Below are 20406 nucleotides of genomic sequence, written 5' to 3'. Positions count from 1 at the left end.
GGGCCACCGAGATGCACTTTCTGGTAACTTCTGAAGCTGGCTGCCTTAAAGAAGTACTAATCTCTTACAACCTTAAAGGCACACCGCATATTTCCCGAGGAGAGAAGAAAAACAAGATCATGGCAATATATATAAAATTTAAAAATGGAAAGTACTGGCCCTCAATCGCACTTGTAAAACTGTAATTTTGAGCTTTTATCATTATCATTATTCTCAATACTGTTTCAAGATAATCCCTCTCCCTGCTGTGTCAAGCTCTTTAATTTATTGGGAGAGTCAAACATTGTGCCTGTGCCAGCTCTTTGAATGAGCTATTCAATTAGTCCGCTCCTCTGCCCTTTTCTCCCAGCCCTGCAATATTTGCCCCCTTGAGTATTTATCCAGTTCCATTCTGAAAGTTATTATTGAATCTGCTTCCACCACCCTTTCATGCAGCGCATTCCAAATCATAACTCGTTGCCTAAAAATATTTCTCACCTCCCGTCTGGTTCTTAGTGTGTTCTCTGTTTACTGACTTTCTGCTACTTGTAGAAGTTTCTCCTTATGTACTCTATCAAAATCCAGATGCACTCTCATGGAAACACGAGATAGTGAACAGGACTGGGAACTCTGGTTGATTTACCCCTCCCTAACCTGAGGTATACAAGCCAATTACAGCACTCAACAGTGATCAAGCAACCCAATACAGATCCTCGATTGAACCTGGGATTTTCATGGTGCGCCTGGCTCCGTACCACTATAATAGAAGTCTATTATAGTTTCCTTGTGCATTCTTTTAAGGATTTATGAGCTACAGCTTCAAACAATAGACTCTGTCACAAAGCGAAATTAACATTTCTTAAAAAAACAGAACACAGACCCAGATGCGTTACTTTGTTACTGAACAGCTATCAAACTAATTGCTTTAACCTTCCTGCTTAACTGAGAATTGCCAAAGTAAAATAACTGTGTGCACTGCTATGAAAATTGATATGCAGTCTTATGATAATACTTATGACATCACATATTATGTTAATGGAAACATTTATTACAGTAGATGTGTACATATCTCTCTTAGGTATGTAAGTATAATCATTGAAGCTCAAGATATTGTGGAAGCCAGCAATGAAAAAGAATGGCTGTTTGCTTCTCATTTGCTGCTGCTGGTATTTTGGGTTGGGAAGTTGATGCAGTGAGGTATACTCCTGAGCATAGCATCCGTGATGTGAAATATTAATTTATATTTTGATGACTATTAGCAACATTCTCTCAATCTGTAAGGATCTGACAAGTCTTGGTATCACAGAAGGTGAATGTAGTTTCCACATTCACAGATTTCATACCCTGCTGGTGGGATATGAGCTGCATGTTCCGACTCCTATTTTAATTAGTCACACAGGACATACAAAGTTAGGTGGTTCAATCTAACTCCAATTTTTTTTTAAAAAGTGGGTCCAGACTAGGCAAGAACATAGGAACAGGAATAGGCCATTGAGCCTGTCGAGCCTGCTTCGCCATTCAATTAGATCATGGATGATCATCTACCTCAATGCCATTTCCCTCGCTATCCTCATATTCCTTGATGTCATTAATATACAGTTAGCTATCTATTTCTGTCTTGAACATGCTCAATGATTGAGCTTCCACAGCCCTCTGGGGTATGAGTTCCAAAGATTCACCACTCTCTGAGTAAAGAAATTCCTCCACATCACAGTTTTAAATGGCCTGCCCTTTATTATGAGACTATGTCCCCTGGTTCTAGACTCACCAGCCAGGGTAAAGATCGGGCTGAAATTTATACTCCTGCCGCTGAAATGGGCGAAAACATGGCAGGCGGGCTGCACATTGTGGAGCCGCCGCGATATTAATCGCAGCGGCTCATTTAAATAATTGGGGTCCGCCCACTCAAAGACGTGGAGAGGGCAGGCTGTCCATCTCCGGCAATGGCATCAGCTGCCAGTGCACAGGCACTGACGCCATTTTTAAAGGTATTTGAGATCTACCATTGAATTCAAAAATTTAAACAGACATTGAATAAAAAACATGTTAAACATTTATTTTGCCCCCTCCCCTCCACACAAGATCAGGGGGCAGGTTGTTCAACCTTGCCCGTCTAAGAGCGAAGTCCAAAGTACGGAAAGTCCTCATCAGAGAACTCCTCTTTGCTGACGATGCTGCTTTAACATCTCACACTGAAGAGTGCCTGCAGAGTCTCATCGACAGGTTTGCGGCTGCCTGCAATGAATTTGGCCTAACCATCAGCCTCAAGAAAACGAGCATCATGGGGCAGGACGTCAGAAATGCTCCATCCATCAATATTGGCGACCACGCTCTGGAAGTGGTTCAAGAGTTCACCTACCTAGGCTCAACTATCACCAGTAACCTGTCTCTAGATGCAGAAATCAACAAGCGCATGGTAAAGGCTTCCACTGCTATGTCCAGACTGGCCAAGAGAGTGTGGGAAAATGGCGCACTGACACGGAACACAAATGTCCGAGTGTATCAGGCCTGTGTCCTCAGTACCTTGCTCTATGGCAGCGAGGCCAGGACAACGTATGTCAGCCAAGAGCGACGTCTCAATTCATTCCATCTTCATTGCCTCCAGAGAATACTTGGCATCAGGTGGCAGGACCGTATCTCCAACACAGAAGTCCTCGAGGCGGCCAACATCCCCAGCTTGTACACACTACTGAGTCAGCGGCGCTTGAGATGGCTTGGCCATGTGAGCCGCATGGAAGATGGCAGGATCCCCAAAGACACATTGTACAGCGAGCTTGCCACTGGTATCAGATCCACCGGCCGTCCATGTTTCCGCTTTAAAGACGTCTGCAAACGCGACATGAAATCCTGTGACATTGATCACAAGTCGTGGGAGTCAGTTGCCAGCGTTCGCCAGAGCTGGCGGGCAGCCATAAAGACGGGGCTAAAATGTGGCGAGTCGAAGAGACTTAGTAGTTGGCAGGAAAAAAGACAGAGGCGCAAGGGGAGAGCCAACTGTGCAACAGCCCCGACAAACAAATTTTTCTGCAGCACCTGTGGAAGAGCCTGTCACTCCAGAATTGGCCTTTATAGCCACTCCAGGCGCTGCTTCACAACCACTGACCACCTCCAGGCGTGTATCCATTGTCTCTCGAGATAAGGAGGCCAAAGAAGGTACCCCCCCCAATAACCATAGAATTAATTACTTGCGCTCTCCCTCACCAAAATACTTACCTGACCTTCCCCCCCACAAAGTGCATAAACTTTAAACTATAACCCTTCCCACCATCCCCTATACCAATGATATGACTTTTTACCCCCTCCCGCACACCACTCCGCGCTGAGAAATGTACCTCCTCCTCCCTCCCCAACAGTGTTCCGCCTCGGTTCCCCTGATGGGGATCTGAAGGCACAGGAGTGCCGGCCAGCAGCACAAAGTTCACACTGGGACAGATGGCGAGAACGTAAATATTATGAATTCATTGATTTTAAATAATTTAAATATTTAAATGGCGGTCCCGTCGCCGATCTGCAGGAGGGCTACCATGAGGCCTTGCCACCGCCGGCAATATTGGGCCAGGCCCTCCTGGTGTGGGGTGTGTGGCGTCCCTCTCCCGGAGGCATTTTCTGACCCCGCCCCCCCCATCCGCCATGACCCCAACATTGGGGGGGTCTGTAAAATTCAGCCTACATCCTATCTACATCCACTCTGTTGCACCCTGTAAGAATTATGCAAGTTTCCATGAGATCACCTCTCATTCTTTGAAACTGTACAGAATACAGGCCCACTTTCCTCAATCTCTCCTCATTAGACATTCCAGGGATTAGTCTGGTGAACCTTCATTGCACTCCCTCTATGGCAAGTATATCCTTCCTTAGTGAAGGAGACCAAAATTGTACAGAATATTCCAGGTGGGGTCTCACCAAGGCTCTATACAATTACAGCAAGACCTTTTTTTATTTGTTTATGGGATGTGGACATCTCTGGCTAGGCCAGCATTTAGTGCCCATCCCTAATTGCCCTTGTGAAGGTGGTGGTGAGCTACCTTCTTGAATCGCTGCAGTCCATGTGGGGTAGGTACACCCACAATGCTGTTAGGAAGGGAGTTCTTTACTCCTGTACTCAAAGCCCCTTGTAATGGAGGCCAACATACCATTTGCCTTCCTAATTGCTTGCTGCACCTGCATGCTAGCTTTTAGTGACACATGAACAGGGAAACCCAGGTCCCTTTGGACAGCAACACTTCTCAACCTCTCGCCATTTAAGAAATACTCTGTCTTTCTGTTTTTTCTACCAAAGTGGATATTCACATTATATTCCATCTGCTATGTTCTTGCCCATTCACTTAGCCTGTCCAAGTCCCCTTGAAGCCCCTTGTATCCTCCTCACAATTTACATTTCCACCTAGTTTTGTGTCATCAGCAAATTTGGAAATATTACATTTGGTCCTCACATCCAAATCATTTATATAGATATTATACTAGTTTGGGTACTAAATATATCATCTGTAAATTTCAGGAATGCCATTGGTTTTCAAGTATGTTATTTTGAAATTGTCAAAAAAAAAACAATTTAAAATGTTTCTTATTTACTCGTATTCATGGGCTGTAGATGTTCCTGGCAAAGCCAACATTTATGGCCCATTCCTCGTTGCCCTTGAAAAGGTAGTGGTGAGCTGCCTTCTTAAACTGTTGCAGTCCATGTGATGAAGTTATTTTCACAGTGAAAGAAGACGACCTGTATTTATATAGTGCCTTTCATGACCACAGGGTGTTATAGCCAATAAAGTGCTTTTTGAAATAGTCACTTTTATAATGTGGGAAACACAGCAGTCAATTTGTGTACAAGCTCCCACAAACATCAATGTGATAATGACTTCTTGTGATGTTGATAAATATTGACCAGGAATAACTCCCCTACTCTTCTTTGAATGAGAGCTAGGGGATCTTTCACATCCACCTGCAAGGGTAGCTGGGATGTTGGTTTAACATCTCATTCAAAAGATGGCATCTCTAACAGTGTAGTAGTCCTTCACTACTATACTGGAGTCTCAGCCTTGATTTTTGTGTTCAACACCTGGAGTGGGAATTGAACTCACAACCTTCAGAGGGACAGTGCTGCCCACATGGCTGAAACTGCCAACAACATTCCTCCTCAGCTGTGCAGCCTCACAGCAACCCGGAAGGTTCCAAGCAGGCTGAGCACAAGTTGGATTCTTTATGTTATTGCACATGTATGCAAAAAAATTTAAAGTGCCCGCACACTTAAATGAATAGGCCGTGCACAACTACAAAAAAAATTAGAGGGAACTTTGACTGGCAGTGCTGTTAGGTAAGGAATTCCAGGAACAGTGAAGGAATGGCAATATATTTCCAAGTCAGAATGGTGTGCAACTTGGAGGGGAACTTAGAAGAGATGATGTTCTGCTACACCTGCTGTCCTTGTTCTTCTTGGCGGTAGAGGTCATGAGGTTGGGAGGTGCTGTTGAAGGAGCCTTGGTGAGTTGCTGCAGTGCATCTTGGAAATGTTAAATTCTGCAGCCACAGTGCACAGGATGTGGAAGGGGCGAATGTTTAATCTGGGTATGAGGTGCCAACCAAGCAGACTGCTTTATCCTGGATGATGTTGAGCTTCTTGAGTGTTGCTGCAGCTGCACTCATCCGGCAAAGTAGAGAGAATTCCAACACACTCCTGACTTGTGTCTTGTCAACAGTGAAAAGGCTTTGTGGAGTTAGGATGTGAGTCATTCACTGCAGAATTCCAGCCTCTGACCTGCTGTTGTAGCCACAGTATTTATGTGGCTAGTCCAGTTAAATTTCTAGCCAGAGGTGACCCACAGGATGTTAGTGATAATGCCATTAACTTCTACGGATTTTGTCGTGGGGTGGTGCAGTTGACTCTTTCTTGTTGGAGATGGTCATTGCCTTATAGTTATGTTTCTGTGAGTACACCTATGTCAGGCTGTTCCTTGACTAATATGTGGGACAGCTGTTCCAACTTTGGCACAAGTCCCAAATGTTAGGACTGGATTTTATGGACCAGCAGGAGGCGAAAAAAATGGCCATGTGCCACCATGCCACTGCAATCTTCCTCGCGGCAACGCACAATAATATACCGGTCAGGCCGTCTCCCCCCCCCAAACACATGGAGGGAATGGGCTCTCCGACGCTGGCAATGGCATCAGCTGTGTGTGTACAGGCGCTGGCGCCATTTTTAAAGCCCTGCCAGTTAACTTAAATTTTTAAAGTTATACCCCCCCACTGTACTGATTAAAAATCTGCCACCCCTTTCCCACATCTCAATAACAATAAAATTCATTATTTGCCCTCTTCCTCCCACCCCTCCCAAAGCAGTTACCTAACACACTTGACCTTCCCCTCTCCCAGCTGAACAAAGAGCACAGGTCACCCCTTCCCACCATCCCCTACCCTAATGACGTAAATTTGACCCTGTTTCCCCCGCTCCGCCACACTATAAATCTTAGGTTCCCCCCTTCCCCAACACTGCGGTGCCTGCTTTGCCCACACAGTAAAGTGAAACCTGGCATGAGTGCCAGCCGCCGCTCAGAAAGTAGCGGTAAGATTGGAGTCAGTTTTATTTAAATGTATGCATTCTGCTAATTTGAATATTTTAATCTGGGTCCCGTTGCCCAGAAACGGCGGGGGTGGGGGGTGGTGGGGGGTGAGGTGCGGGGGCGGATGCCACAAAGGCCAACATCAGGAGCTTTGTAGAATCCTGGCCTTAGTGAGGAGGATTTTGCAGGGCCAACTGGGCTGGGTGTGCCTTTGTCTTCTCTGAATTCAATGCCTCGTTCGAAACTGGGTGGTCGTGTTGTTTCATTCTTATTATACTTCTTTGTCGTGGTTTAATACAGCTGAGTAACTTGCGAGGCCACTGCATTGGGCAGTTTAGGGTTGAACACATTGCTATGGGTCTGGAGTTATGTATAGGCCAGACGGGAAAGGTGGCAGATTTCCTTCCCTAAAGGACATTAGTGAACCAGTTTGGTTTTTATGACAATTTGATAGTTTTATGGTGACCATTATTTGTAATGTGAAGCTTTTTATGTTGTCTGATGAAACATAAATGAGATGTGTGGAGTTCAGTTTGTTGAAGATCTCAAAACAGGTTTATTACAGCGAACAAGTATATACAGTGCAGAGCTATCTATTTGCAGGTTTTGACTCTTGGTGTTACAGTTACAGAGTGAGGCTGGCTTGTAATCACATGACTACATCCTGGCACTTAGCTCATTAGCATACCAAGATCTTGAAGGGATATCACTCTTAAAGGCAATCACACACTGTTGATACTAGTTTTCTATTCCAGATTTATTTAATTTTTTTAAACTGAATTCAAATTCACAAAATGCCACTGTGGGATTGAACTGATTTCTCTGGATTATTAGTCCAGACCTCTGGATTACTAGTCCAATAACATAACCACTATCCTACTGTACCCATATTATATTTATTTTATGATTTTAGAAGTATTTTATATTCTGTCATTTTTTAAATTCATTTAAGGGATGTGGGCATGCTGGCTAGGCCAGCATCTATTGCCCATCCCTAATTGCCCTTGAGAAGGTGGTGGTGAGCTGCCTTCTTGAACCGCTGCAGTGCATGTGGGGTAGATGCACCAACAGTGCTGTTAGGAAGGGAGTTCCAGGATTTTGACCCAGCGACAGTGAAGGAACAGCGATATAGTTCCAAGTCAGGATGATGTGTGGCTTGGCGGGGAACTTGCAGGTGGTGGTGTTCCCATGCAAATGCTGCCTTTGTCCTTCTAGGTGGTAGAGGTCGCAGATTTGGAAGGTGTTTTCTAAGGAGCCTTGGTGCGTTGCTGCAGTGCATCTTGTAGATGGTACACACTGCTGTCACTGTGCTTCGGTGGTGGAGGGAGTGAATGTATGTGGATGGGGTGCCGATCAAGCGGGCTGCTTTGTCCTGGATGGTGTTGAGTTTCTTGAGTGTTGTTGGAGCTGCACCCATCCGGGCAAGTGGAGAGTATTCCATCACACTCCTGACTTGTGCCTTGTAAATGGTGGACAGGCTTTGGGGAGTCAGGAGGTGAGTTACTCACCGCAGGATTCTTGGCATCTGACCTGCTCTTGTAGCCATGGTATTTATATGACTACTCCAGTTCAGTTTCTGGTCAATGGATGTTGCTGGTGGGCGATTCAGCGATGGTAATGCCGTTGAATGTCAAGGGGAGATGGTTAGATTCTCTCTTGTTCGGCAGCATGACAAAATCAGAGGCTATAAGTTATTCCATTTTATATTTTTGTATGAGCATACATGCATTCTGTGGGAAAGTGTTCCATAAATTTGCAATGTGCAAGAACAGGTCTTCACCAAAAAATTAGAATGTGGTACATGCACATAAATTGAACACTTATTGGTCTGTGCCCAGATTGCTGATCTCAGCCAGGGTATAGTAAAGGTTCTACAATTGGCCATAGATCCTCAGTTAGGAAGGGGAATATCAGCCAGGCTCCCTGCTGTCGATTGTTAGCCAGCACTATGTGCTGGAAAATGTGCATGCATAGATGTTGAATAAGTACAAAATCAACTCAGCTGTGATGACCATATTGTCAAATAGCTTCCCATCACTCACCACTAGATTCATACACAAAGAATGACCACATAGCTGGAATATAGAATCAGATTCTAGCTGGAGTCATGCCTTTTAGGAGCTGTGGGGAGAAAATTGAAAAAATAAAATCAACAAAAGTAAAAGGGAATGCGAATGTGTTGGGGCACTTTTTATGTTTGATTAGTGCTACTATCAGTAAAGAAAACTACAGGTCTTATTTCTGCTGTCAATGATAACTGGTGCTGCCTGAGACTATTTAGATGTTATAGCTTTATATCCTGTCCTCGGTGGCCTATAGCACCCGTATGGGCCTTAACTCTGTACATATATTTGTACCATGTCTGAACCTTTGTTTACCATAGGCCTGAAATTATTATTTAGAAAGACTGCACTTATTTTTATTTTATTTTCATTTTAGGTGACTGATCTCATGAATTGCATGTTCTAGTGCATGAACTGCGCTCGCTACTTTAGCATAAAGTGGTGCTTCACGTCTGAAATTCCTGTCTATAGAGAATATACAGTATCTTAATTTGAAGAATGGAGCCTACTAGACTAAAGCTATAGTTTCGTTATCCAACACATGTTGATGGAATGTATCAAAACACAAGGGAAAAATAAAAATAATGAAAGCAAAAAATTATTGAAAAACAATATTTATAAACAGAGCATACAAAGGGCAACTATTAATATTTCACACATTACCAACATAACCTTTTACAAATATTACATATCAGTCATTAGCTACCTGACTTTGTTTCCCATTATAATGCTGAGAATGAGTTTGTGTGCATATTTCATGTACTGAATCATATATTCTGCTTATGTTTTTCACCAGGGATCTGAGCAATAATAATATTTTGGTTTTGGGTCCTGGCGCCTTTTCACAGCTATCAAGCTTACACTTCTTGTAAGTATTTTTCTAATGGTTTTGTGTTGCAGTTGTTAAAATGTATTGATATTAGTGAATCAAATTTCGCACCATGCTTTTAAAATTTTGATGCATCATTGAGTGTCTTATTGAAATGCTGACAGTCCTCATGTGTAATTTTATTAGCAAAATGATGTTCCTGTCCTCTTTATTTTCACTGTTTCATTGAATGACATTATTTAAATATATAATTTATAATAATTTATCGTATAGTATATATATAATATATATATAATACTATAATATAGTGTATATCATTTAAATATATAACTGGAACACCACCACCTGCAAGTTCCCCTCCAGGCCACACATCATCCTGACTTGGAAACGTATCGCAGTTCCTTCACTATCGCTGGGTCAAATTCCTGGAACTCCCTTCCTAACAGCATTGTGGGTGTACCTACACATCAAAGACTGCAGCAGTTCAAGAAGGCAGCTCACCACCACCTTCTCAAGGGCAATTAGGGTTGGACAATAAATGTTGGCTTAGCCAGCAATACCCACATCCCATGAATGAAATAAAAAAACAGGGGTATTGATGATTCTCAATGACTGAGAATATCAATGGAGCAGTGCATGTAATTAGATAGAAAGTTAGTCTTGATAACTGGCATAATAGCTTGATCCGTGTATTTAATTTGAGTTTCTGAAAGGTACATTCAAGTTGTTGTAACTTATAGCAACAGGTGAAGAAATCTGTAATATCATACTTAACCATATCTGGTTCAAAAACTTGCAGCATTCATCTGAAAGCATGATGAAAGTAAATCAGATAAGAATTTATTAATCTCAGAGAAGTATAGGATTGGTAATTAAGGTAAAAACAAATTTGTAAAAATGGAAAAAAGTAGCTATTTCATAGAGCCATTATAGCACAGAAGGAAGCCATTCAGCCCATCGAGTCCTGTCAGCTCTCTGTAAAGCAATCCAATCAGTCTTATTCCCCCCATTCTATTCCCGTAGCCCTGCAAGTTTATTTCCTTCAAGTGCCTATCCAATTTCATTTTGAGATCATTGATCGTATGCAGTTCCACCATCCTCAGAGGCAGTGAGTTCCAAGTCATTAGCACTCACTGCATAAAAATACTTCTTCCTCACATTGCCCCTGCATCCTTTACCCAAAACTTTCAATCTGTGTCCCCCTAGTCCTTGTTCCATTCGTTAATGGGAACAGCTTTTCTTTGCCTACTTTATCTAAACCCATTATAATCTTGTACACTGCTATCAGATCTCTCCTCAACCTCCTTTGCTCCAAAGACAAAAGCCCCAGCTTCTCCAAGCTAACCTTGTAGCTGAACTCCTGTCATCCCTGGAAGCATTCTGGTAAATCTTCTCTGCCACTTAAGGACCTTCACATCCTTCCTATAGTGTGATGAACTGTCTGCAATAATCTAGTTGTGGCCTAACCAGAGCATTATAAAGGTTCAGCATAACTGTACTCAATATCTCTATTTATGAAGCCCAAGATTCCACATGCTTTGTTAACTACTCTCTATATATGTCCTGCCACCTTGGAGGATTTATGCACATGAACCCCTCGGTCCCTCTGTCCCTGCGCACTCCTTACAACTGTGCCATTAAGTCTGTATTGTTTTTCCCTATCCCTTCGGTCAAAATGCATCATCTCACACTTCACTGCATTAAATTCCATCTGCCACTTACCTGCCCATTCTGCTAGCCTATGACCTCTTGCTGTCGATTTTTATCATCCTCACTGCTTGCCACACCGCTGAGTTGGTATCATTGACAAATTTTGAAATTTTACTCTGTGTTCCAATATCCAAGTCATTTAGATATATATCAAAAAAGCAGCGTTCCTAGCATTGACCCTTGGGGAACCCCACTGTCCACCATTATCCAGTCCGAAAAACAACCATTTACCACAAATCACTGTTTTCTGTACTGAAACCAATTTTTAAATCCAATTGGACACTGACCCTTCTATTCCATGAACCTCAATTTTGTTAACTAGCCTTTTATATGATACATTGCTAAATGCTTTCTTAAAATCCATATGGACAACATCCACTGCATTCCCTTCATTAACATTCTCTGTTACTTCATCTAAAAATTCAATTAGATTAGTCAAACACTATCTCCCATTTACAAATCCATTCTGGCTGTCCTTAATTAATGCAAATTTCTCTGTGCTTTTTTTTTTCCTAATTATTGCTTCTAAAACCTATCCACCACTGCTGATAAACTGACCGGCTTGTAATTACTAGGAATTTCTTTGCATCTTTTCTTGAATAAGGGTGTCACATTTGCTGCTTGTCAATCCTCTGGCTCCTCTGCTGTATTTTGGGAATATTGGAAGGTAATGGCAAGCCGTTCCGCTATCTCCACCACCACTTAGCAACCTGGGAAGCAGGTCATGCGGGCCAGGCAACTTATCCACTCTAAGCATAGCCAGCCTTCCAATACATCCTGCTGATCAATTTTAACCTCATCCATTACCTCTGCTGTATCTTGGGAAGATTGGAAGGTAATGGCAAGCCCTTCTGCTATCTCCACCGCCACTTAGCAACCTGGGAAGCAGGTCATGCGGGCCAGGCAACCTATCCACTCTAAGCATAGCCAGCCTTCCAGTACATCCTGCTGATCAATTTTAACCTCATCCATTACCTCTAGCATCTCTGCTTCTACTGATATTTTGTCAGCATTCTCTTCCTTAGTAAAGGCTCATTGTGTATTCAAGCCTTGCCCCGTGCTTCTAAGCATATATCACCTTCTTTGCCCCTTATAGGCCCCACCCTTCCTCTTACTACCCGCTTACTATTTATATGCTGGTGATGATTTTTGGGTTGCTTTTTATGTTAACTACCATTCTGAAATATTTATCAAGTATTCTCTTGGCATTATGAAATACTTACATAGAAGAGCTGATGTACTGGCACAAGTCCAAGCTTGGTATTATCAGTAGAGTTAATTAAATATGGCATATTTAGTTATTTTTGTAGCTGAGGAAGGGACATTGAAACTTGTGTAAAAATATTTTAAATTGCTGTATGGCGCATTGCTGCCCTAAGCTGTTAATTTTATTAAATTTGTTCTGTAGTTTGTAGTCTGAACCACAACCCAACAGAGTGTTTGTTCTTCCACTTTTCGAAGTCTGGATGGTCACAAGGGGGAGGTGTTGGGCTCATATCCAGTAAGCTCAGTACAGTTTCTGTTTGACCTCTGAGCAGCACTACATTTCCAGATTTTGTGCATGTAAAGTCATAATTCAAGTTTACAAGGAATAAGGGCTTAGTTGAGTGTGATCTTTGGCACAGAGCACAAGAAAAGTATCTAGGTAACACTGAAAATTGTGAGAGTTGGTATAGGGTTTGCATCTTGGATCTCTTTTGTGACCCAACATTTCAGTCTTGGAAATCCGTGAATCCCTTAGTTGGGATGGGGATTACTAATTACCATTACTTTAATACTGTTTTTCGAATCTCTTTCTCTCTCACCTGCTCCTCAATTAATGTTTCATTGTCAGACACAAGTGTGACAGCTCCCTGCAGATGGAGCCAGTGCAATCTGTCAAATATTTAAATCAACTGATCCAGTAGCTTAATTTTTTTTAAAAACTGCAAATGCTGAAATCTGAAACAAACAGAAAATTTTGGAAATACATAGCAGGTCAGTCAACATCTGTAAAGGGAAAAGAGAAGTTAACATTCTGAGGATAACCCTTAGTCAGAGCTGAAAACTGGAAGTAAGGTTAGAAAAATATAGAAGAATAGGAAGTGGAGAAGCAGTTATTGTTCCAATCATGGGAGGGGGAAATATGACCTTCAAACTGCACTGAATTAATACATATCTGGCCTAACCAGCAGGAAATTACATGCATGTTTAAATTACATCATATCCATTTCAACATTCTACTGTAATTAAGCTCCCAACTGTTCCATCCAATTTGTGTTCATCAAACCTGAGAGCAGAAATGCTGTGCTGTGCTTTATGATTACCAGCACTCACCATCTCCACATCATGAGCAATGTAACAAAATCTACAACTATATTTTTGTGATGCCAGAGACATGAGACTCATAAGGGCCATGCGTGGTAAGATTCCTTCCATTATCAACCCTAACTGCACATGTCTGGATTGTTAAAGGATATTCACATCTACTATTTTATGCAAATCACCTATTTGAAGTCCAAGCCTAAGAAATGACTGAAACGACCATGAAGACCATATCTGTTCTTTTGTAAAAAGGCTGAGGGCCCATAGAAACTGCAGAACTGCCATTAGTTTACAAGCCAGCCTTGATTAGTAGCAAATACTGACCAACGACTTTCAAAAAGCCGGCAGAGCAGCAACAAAGCTGACAATAAACAGCCGTGAATATAAGCCAGTAGCATGCAGTTAGACTGAAAGTGTAGTGTAACAGAGATTTGCAGAGCTGCAGATATACTCAACGTTCCATTACCTGCTTAGCAGAATTTTGCAATAAAATGTTTAGAGATTTGCCTTCATCTTTTTGGAGATATTACATAGTAGTGTGGATATGTATTGGCACTGTGGATATATATTAATAGTCGCTGTTGCCACATTTGCTAAATTGGTTTAAAATAGTGTTACGACCAGGTGAGAAAGGTGTCTAGGGGTCTGTTACTATCTTCACCTGGTCTTATTGCAGCAGGGTTTAATTTTAAACACGTCGTGTTTTGAGCTCCCCTTTTGTGAATCCTTGTTCACAACTTTCCAATTATAAGGCAAAGAAATGAGCACAAATAGGTTTTCTTTGGTTTAAAGAAGAAAGATGAAATTTATTAAACCTTAAACTTAAACTCTAATACAGTTAACGCCTACAGATTACAGCGCGCCCACGCTAGCATGCATACTTGATAGACACATGCAAGTAGGGACAGAAAAGAGCAGAGGAAAAGATAAGTAGGTCAGTTTGAGGCAATATCTTATTACTGTTTCTCGAGCACGCTGTAGTCCTTGATTGAAGATATGGTCTTACGTTTTGTTGGGGCCCAGTATTCTTCCCAAACCTTGTTCACGTAGGAGACTTTTATCTCTCTGAGTTTACGTATCTTCACTGTTCAGTTCCCTGAGAGATGAGAAGGTAGATAGGACTGGAGAGGTTCTGTTCCAACTGGGAGCACACGGCGTTCTGAGCTCAAAATCCTATCTTGCAAGTTCAAATTCTGTTTTTCCAATTTAAAACTCCCCTAGTTGACCAGTAGATGGTCACGTGACTGGCTGGTTTGACCAGGTCTCTTCTGTGTATTGGCACAGCAAAAGACTGGGTCCTTTTGTTCCAGTACTGTCTGTTACTATGCAAATGTCTTTCCAGTCAGGGGCTTGCAATTTTTAAGTTTCACTGTTCATTTGGAAAAATAATGTGTGCCTCATTCTTGGCAGGTGGGGGTTTGCCTGACAATAGTTTTTGTGTGTCACAATGACATGGAGGCACTCTTTCCTCTCATCTCCCCCTATTTCATGGCAGCACTCTTCTACCTTCCAAGTTCTAGTTGACACTCTTCCTTCATCTGAAGCCTCATCCGACATTGGCATTCGTCTTCTGCCCTAACATCACAATTCATGATGGTGTTTTTCTTCCCATTCCACTTGATACAGCGATTCCTTTGCCCCCTGCTACCTCCTTAGCTCATATTGATACTCTTCGCCATTCCCCCCACTTACCCAAGTTTGCACTCATATTTTTATTCTCTCTCCCAGTTCACATGAATACTCTGATCCCAACAAAACTTGTATTTAAATCATGCTTTTAACATTGTAAAACATCTTTAGGTGCTTCACAGCAGCATAATCATACAAAAATTGACACTGAGCCAAAGAAGGAGACATTAGTACAGGTAACCAAATGCTTTGTCAAAAAGGTAGGTTTTATGCAGTGTCATAAAAGAGGTGAGAGAGGTGGCGAGGCAAAGAGGTTTGAAGTCAGAATTCCAGAGCTTAGGGCCTAGACGGCTGAAGGCATGACTGCTAGTAGTGTCTTGATGGAAGCAGGCAATGCACAAGAGACCAGAGTTGGAGGAATGCAAAGTTCTCAGTGGTTTGTAGGAGGTAACAGAGGTAGAGTGGGGTGAGGCCATAGAGGAATTTGAACAGGAGGATGAGAAGTTTAAAATTGCAGCATTGATGGACTGGGAGCCAATGTAGATCAGCAAGCACAGGGGTGATGGGTGGAAGGGATATGCCCCTGGACCACCCCTCCTCACCTTCCAGCCAGCTCTTTCTTTTTGTCCCACCCTGTTAATGCTGGCATCTTCTCTTCCTTGTTCACACTTGAATCATCTCCACTCCCAGTAGTATTATGGCTATCTTCTCCCTTAACCCTCCCAATTCACAGCAGCACTTCTACAATTCCCCCCCTGCCAGAATTCATGGAGGCACTCCTTGAGTTCCCTTCACCCTGAGTTCACACTGCCTTGTTCTTCCCTGATCTTTTTCCTTTAGCCTTACTTAGAATGCATGTGCAGTATGCAAATTTGCATTGCAGGATTCCAAATGTACACGTGATGCACGTCAGAGACCAAGAGGCGGGTAGAGTTCAGTGGAAAACTACAAAGTTGACATGAATATAGGTGATATGAACAGAGTCGGTTATTTTAATCAATTTTAAATAACTTTATTACTTATATTAAATCCATACCTTTAATAGATTATCTATAAGTAAAGAAAGTGATTGTATAAGCCCTAAACATGGAGAATGTATTCCATGAAGATACATTTTTAAAAAATATTTAACAATTTATGTTCTCTTTTAGGAATGTGAGTGATAATTACTTAAGCTTGATAGGTACAGAAGCTTTTGATCACCTATCTTCAATAATCTACTTGTAAGTATGTTTCTGTTATTATTACTAAAATCAAGATAATTAAAATGTTAATTTTAAAAATCTGAATTTCTGTATATGTATTTGAATTACTTTTTAAAAGTTTTTATGCTTTTATACTTCATTCCTATCCTGTTAACTGATACTTTTAGGTATTAAATTATAGCTTTGAACATTTAAATTTAAAGCACTTCTGTGGTTTAGGAGATAAATACATTGCATGCTGTAGTACTGAAACATACAGACCAGAAAGGGCCCATGTTTGATCATTGGACTGAGTCAACTGACCATGAGACAGAAGTACAAGACGATGCAGTTAGCCTCAACCCTCTTGGGCTTAGACATATAAAATCAACCCAAATCCCTGCTACTAATTGTTAAGCAGTGACCACTGGTGGAAAATATGGAAGTCTGGTGATGGATGGATGGATTTCAAATAGATATTTTCCAAGGTTGAATAATCTGCTGATAGTCACATAGGAAGAATGGCTAATAGGGCAACAGTCTGGCACTCAGCAAACCGCACTCCAGCATGACTCAGCACTTTGTGGAAAATTAGGGAAATGTTTGACTCCTAAAATAAATTTTTTTTAAGCTATTTGAAGTTTTTCTTTGGATCCAGACATACACATTTGCCCCAAACATGTGTATAACTATAAATTAAACTCTGACAAATTGCCTCCTGATGATTTCTCCATTTTTAGACATGTTACCTTCCACAGTGTTGTTCCCCATTACCAGTTCTTTTATTTCTCTACCTCAAAATATTATTCAGATCCTTCTTAATTGATATTTTATTGAGTTTTTTTCAGTTTATTTGTGTAATAATTTGCCATTTGTACTTTTATTATTGTAATGTAAAGAAAGTAGGAGGGTAACTTTGATGTTGGGTGACAGTGTAAAATGGGCAATATCACAGAAATTTACAGCACGAAAGGAGGCCATTCAGCCTAATCCCACTTTCCGGCTCTTGGTCCATAGTCTTACAGGTTATGGCACTTCAAGAGCATATCAAAATACTGTTTAAATGAAGGTTTCTGTCTCCACCACCCTTTCAGGCAGTGAGGTCCAGATCCCTATCACCCTCTAGCTAAAAATATTTCCAAATAGTTGTTTAGTAGTACAGAACTTGAGTATTGCTGAAAATAGAGACATGTTGTCGAAGCTTTTCACCTTGCACTCATCAGAACAATCTGCAAGAATACCAATGTAAGGGAAAACAACAACTTATACTATATGAGAAGAGAGTGCTGATTGGTTGGCAAGTGAACTCTGATTGGTAGAGGCATTGCCATGGAGAATGCACCAGTTTACGGTGACAGACGTTGTCTGCCAAGCTTTGTTTGACATTTAAACCAGGCAGCTTGACTTTGATTGGTCAAGGCCCTGAGGAATGAACCAACGAATGGCTGGCACTTATTTTGTTCAGCTGAAACAGATGCAATGTTTGTACATATTCTTTCTGCCTGCAAACAACAGGGCCCTGTGTATTAATATATGTAGCTTCCAGTACACGCAAATGCACCACACTGCGAGTCCTACTGATAATCTTAAATTGGTTGTCAGTGTATTTCTTAGCACACTGTGGATTATTTAGCAAATGCTGTCCAATCGTGGAACCACATCTAATATTGGACACTGTGTTTTGAGTTTTGCAAGCACAGGCTGATTGGGTATGGCCCTTACCTTGCCTGTTGTGAACAGCAGAAGGGACATGTTGTTTGATATGATCCGCCAGTCTTTGGGTCGTATGGCCTGATAAGTGCAAGATGAAAAGTTTCGACAACATGTCTCTATTTTCAGCAATACACAAAAATATTTCCCCTCAAATCCCTTATAAATCTCCCATCTCTTACCCTAAAGCTATGCCCCCTGTTTATGGACCCCTCAACCTAGGGGAATAGGACCTTCCTGTCCACTCTATCTAGACCCCTCATAATTTTATGCCCTTCAATTAGATCTGCCTTCAGCCTCATCTGTTCCAAAGAAATCAACACTAGCCTCTCCAATCTTTCCTCATAATTAATATTCTCCAGTCCAGGGAACATCCTCGTAAATCTTCGCTATACCCTCTCTCGTGCAATTTTTCCTATAGTGCGCTGATCAGAACTACATGCAGTACTCCAGCTGTAGCCTAACCAGTGTTTTACAAGTTCCAGCATAACCTCCCAACTCTTATATTCTATGCCTCGGCTAATAAAGGCAAGTATCCCGTATGCTTTCTTGAACACCTTATCTACCTGTCCAGTCACTTTCAGGGATCTGTGGACATGCACGTCAAGGTCCCTCTATTCGTCTACACTTCTCAGTATCCTACCATTTATTGTGTATTCCCTTGCCTTGTTAGCCTTCCCCAAATGCATTGAAGTCAATGGAAGTGAAAATGGGGACAGATGTATAATAGATGGCTTAATTGATATTTTCCAATTTATACTATCACACAAAGTCAAAATTATGCACTAGGTGTTCTTGAAACCTGACTTTCCAAGTCCTTGACAATTCTGCCATGGAATCAGCAATGAATAGGTATGGTGCAGGTTGATTTGCCAGCTAATCTTTCCTATCTTACTTACAAAAAAATCTACCCATTAGCATTTTATGTTGGAATAGGAAAACTGACAAGCATCATATAACACTTCAAAAGAACTTTATTATGGGCCATTTGGCCCATCGAGTCCATGCCAGCTCTCCACAGAACTATGCTGTCAGTCCCACTTCCTGGCTCGATCCCCATAGCCCTGCCAGTCTATTCCTCTCAAGTAGCCATCCAACTTCCTCTTGAAGTAAGTGATTGTCTCAGCTTCCACCACCCTTGAGGGCAGCAAATTCCAGGTAATCACGACCCACTGCATAAAAAAGTGCTTCCTCGTATTCCCTCGCATCCTTTGTCCAAAACTTTCAATGTGTCCCCTAGTCCTTGTACCATTTGTTAATGGGAACAGCTTTGCCTTGTCTAACTTATCCAAGCCTGTCATAATCTTGTATGCTTCTATTAAATCTCCCCTCAACCTCCTTTATTCTAAGGAGAACAAACCCAGCTTTTCCAACCTAACCTTGTAACAAAAATCCTCCATCCCTGGAACCATTCTGGTAAATCTCCTCTGCACCCTCTCAAACACCCTCATATCCTTCCTGAAGTGTGGTGACCAGAACTGAACGCAATAATCCACTTGGGGTCTAATCAGAGCTTTATAAAGGGTTCAGCATAACATCCCTGTTTTTGTACTCAATGCCTCTATTTATGAATCCCAAGATCCCATATGCTTTACTAACCACTCTCAAAATATGTCCCGCCATCTTCAAAGCTCACTGCACATGCACCCCCAGGTCCCATTAAGTATATATTGCCTCTCCCCATTCCTTCTGCCAAAATGCATCACCTCACATTTGTCGGTATCTGCCACCTCTCTGCCCATTCTGCTAGCCTATCGGTGTCCTGTTGCAGGCAGCTCATATCATCCTCAATGTTTAGCCGCATCTCCAAGTTCGGTGGCACCAGCAAATTTTGAGATTCTACTTTGTATTCCAAGATCTAAGTGATTTATATATATCAAAAAAGCAGCGGTCCCAGCATTGACCCTTGGGGAACACCATTGTCTACCATCCTGCTGTCTGAAAAGCAACCATTTATTACGACTCGCTGTTTTCTGTCCATAAGCCAATTTTTTATCCAATTGGACACTTATCCTCCTATTCCACGAGCTTCAGTTTTGTTAGCCAGCCTTTTATGTGGTACCTTATCAAATGCTTTCTTAAAATCCATATAAACAATATCTACCGCATTCCCTTCATCAACCTTCTCTGTTACTTCATCAAAAAATTCAATTTGATTTTTCAAGCATGATCTGCCTTTTACAAATCCATGTTTGTTATCCGTAATTAACTCGAACCTCTCAAAGTGTCTGTTGATATTTTCCCTGATTATAATTTCTAAAACCTTACCCACCACTGATGTTGAACTAACTGGCCTGTAGTTGCTAGGACTGTCCTTCTACCCTTTCTTGAAAAAGGGTGTCACATTTGCTGCTCTCCAATTCTCTGGCACTTCCCCCGTATCCAGGGAAGATTGGAATATTATGGCAAGCTCTTCCGCTATCTCCATCCCCACTTCCTTTAGC

General features: G+C 41.8%; 1 protein-coding gene across 4 annotated transcripts in view; it reads left to right on the top strand.

The window, feature by feature from the left end:
* LOC137349404 (toll-like receptor 3) overlaps nucleotides 1-20406 on the top strand; it is a 179221-nt gene that overhangs the window by 134274 nt on the left and 24541 nt on the right. For all 4 annotated transcript variants that reach the window (XM_068014936.1, XM_068014925.1, XM_068014932.1 and 1 more), the window contains 2 exons: nucleotides 9393-9464; nucleotides 16220-16291. In XM_068014936.1, the coding sequence (XP_067871037.1) occupies nucleotides 9393-9464; nucleotides 16220-16291 (144 nt within the window). The remainder of the gene's footprint in view (nucleotides 1-9392; nucleotides 9465-16219; nucleotides 16292-20406) is intronic.

Source organism: Heterodontus francisci, chromosome 2 (assembly GCF_036365525.1).
Source record: "Heterodontus francisci isolate sHetFra1 chromosome 2, sHetFra1.hap1, whole genome shotgun sequence".
Lineage (NCBI taxonomy): Eukaryota > Metazoa > Chordata > Chondrichthyes > Heterodontiformes > Heterodontidae > Heterodontus > Heterodontus francisci.
The sequence above is the reverse complement of the archived record's forward strand: the minus strand, read 5'-3'. Positions and strand labels throughout refer to the sequence as shown.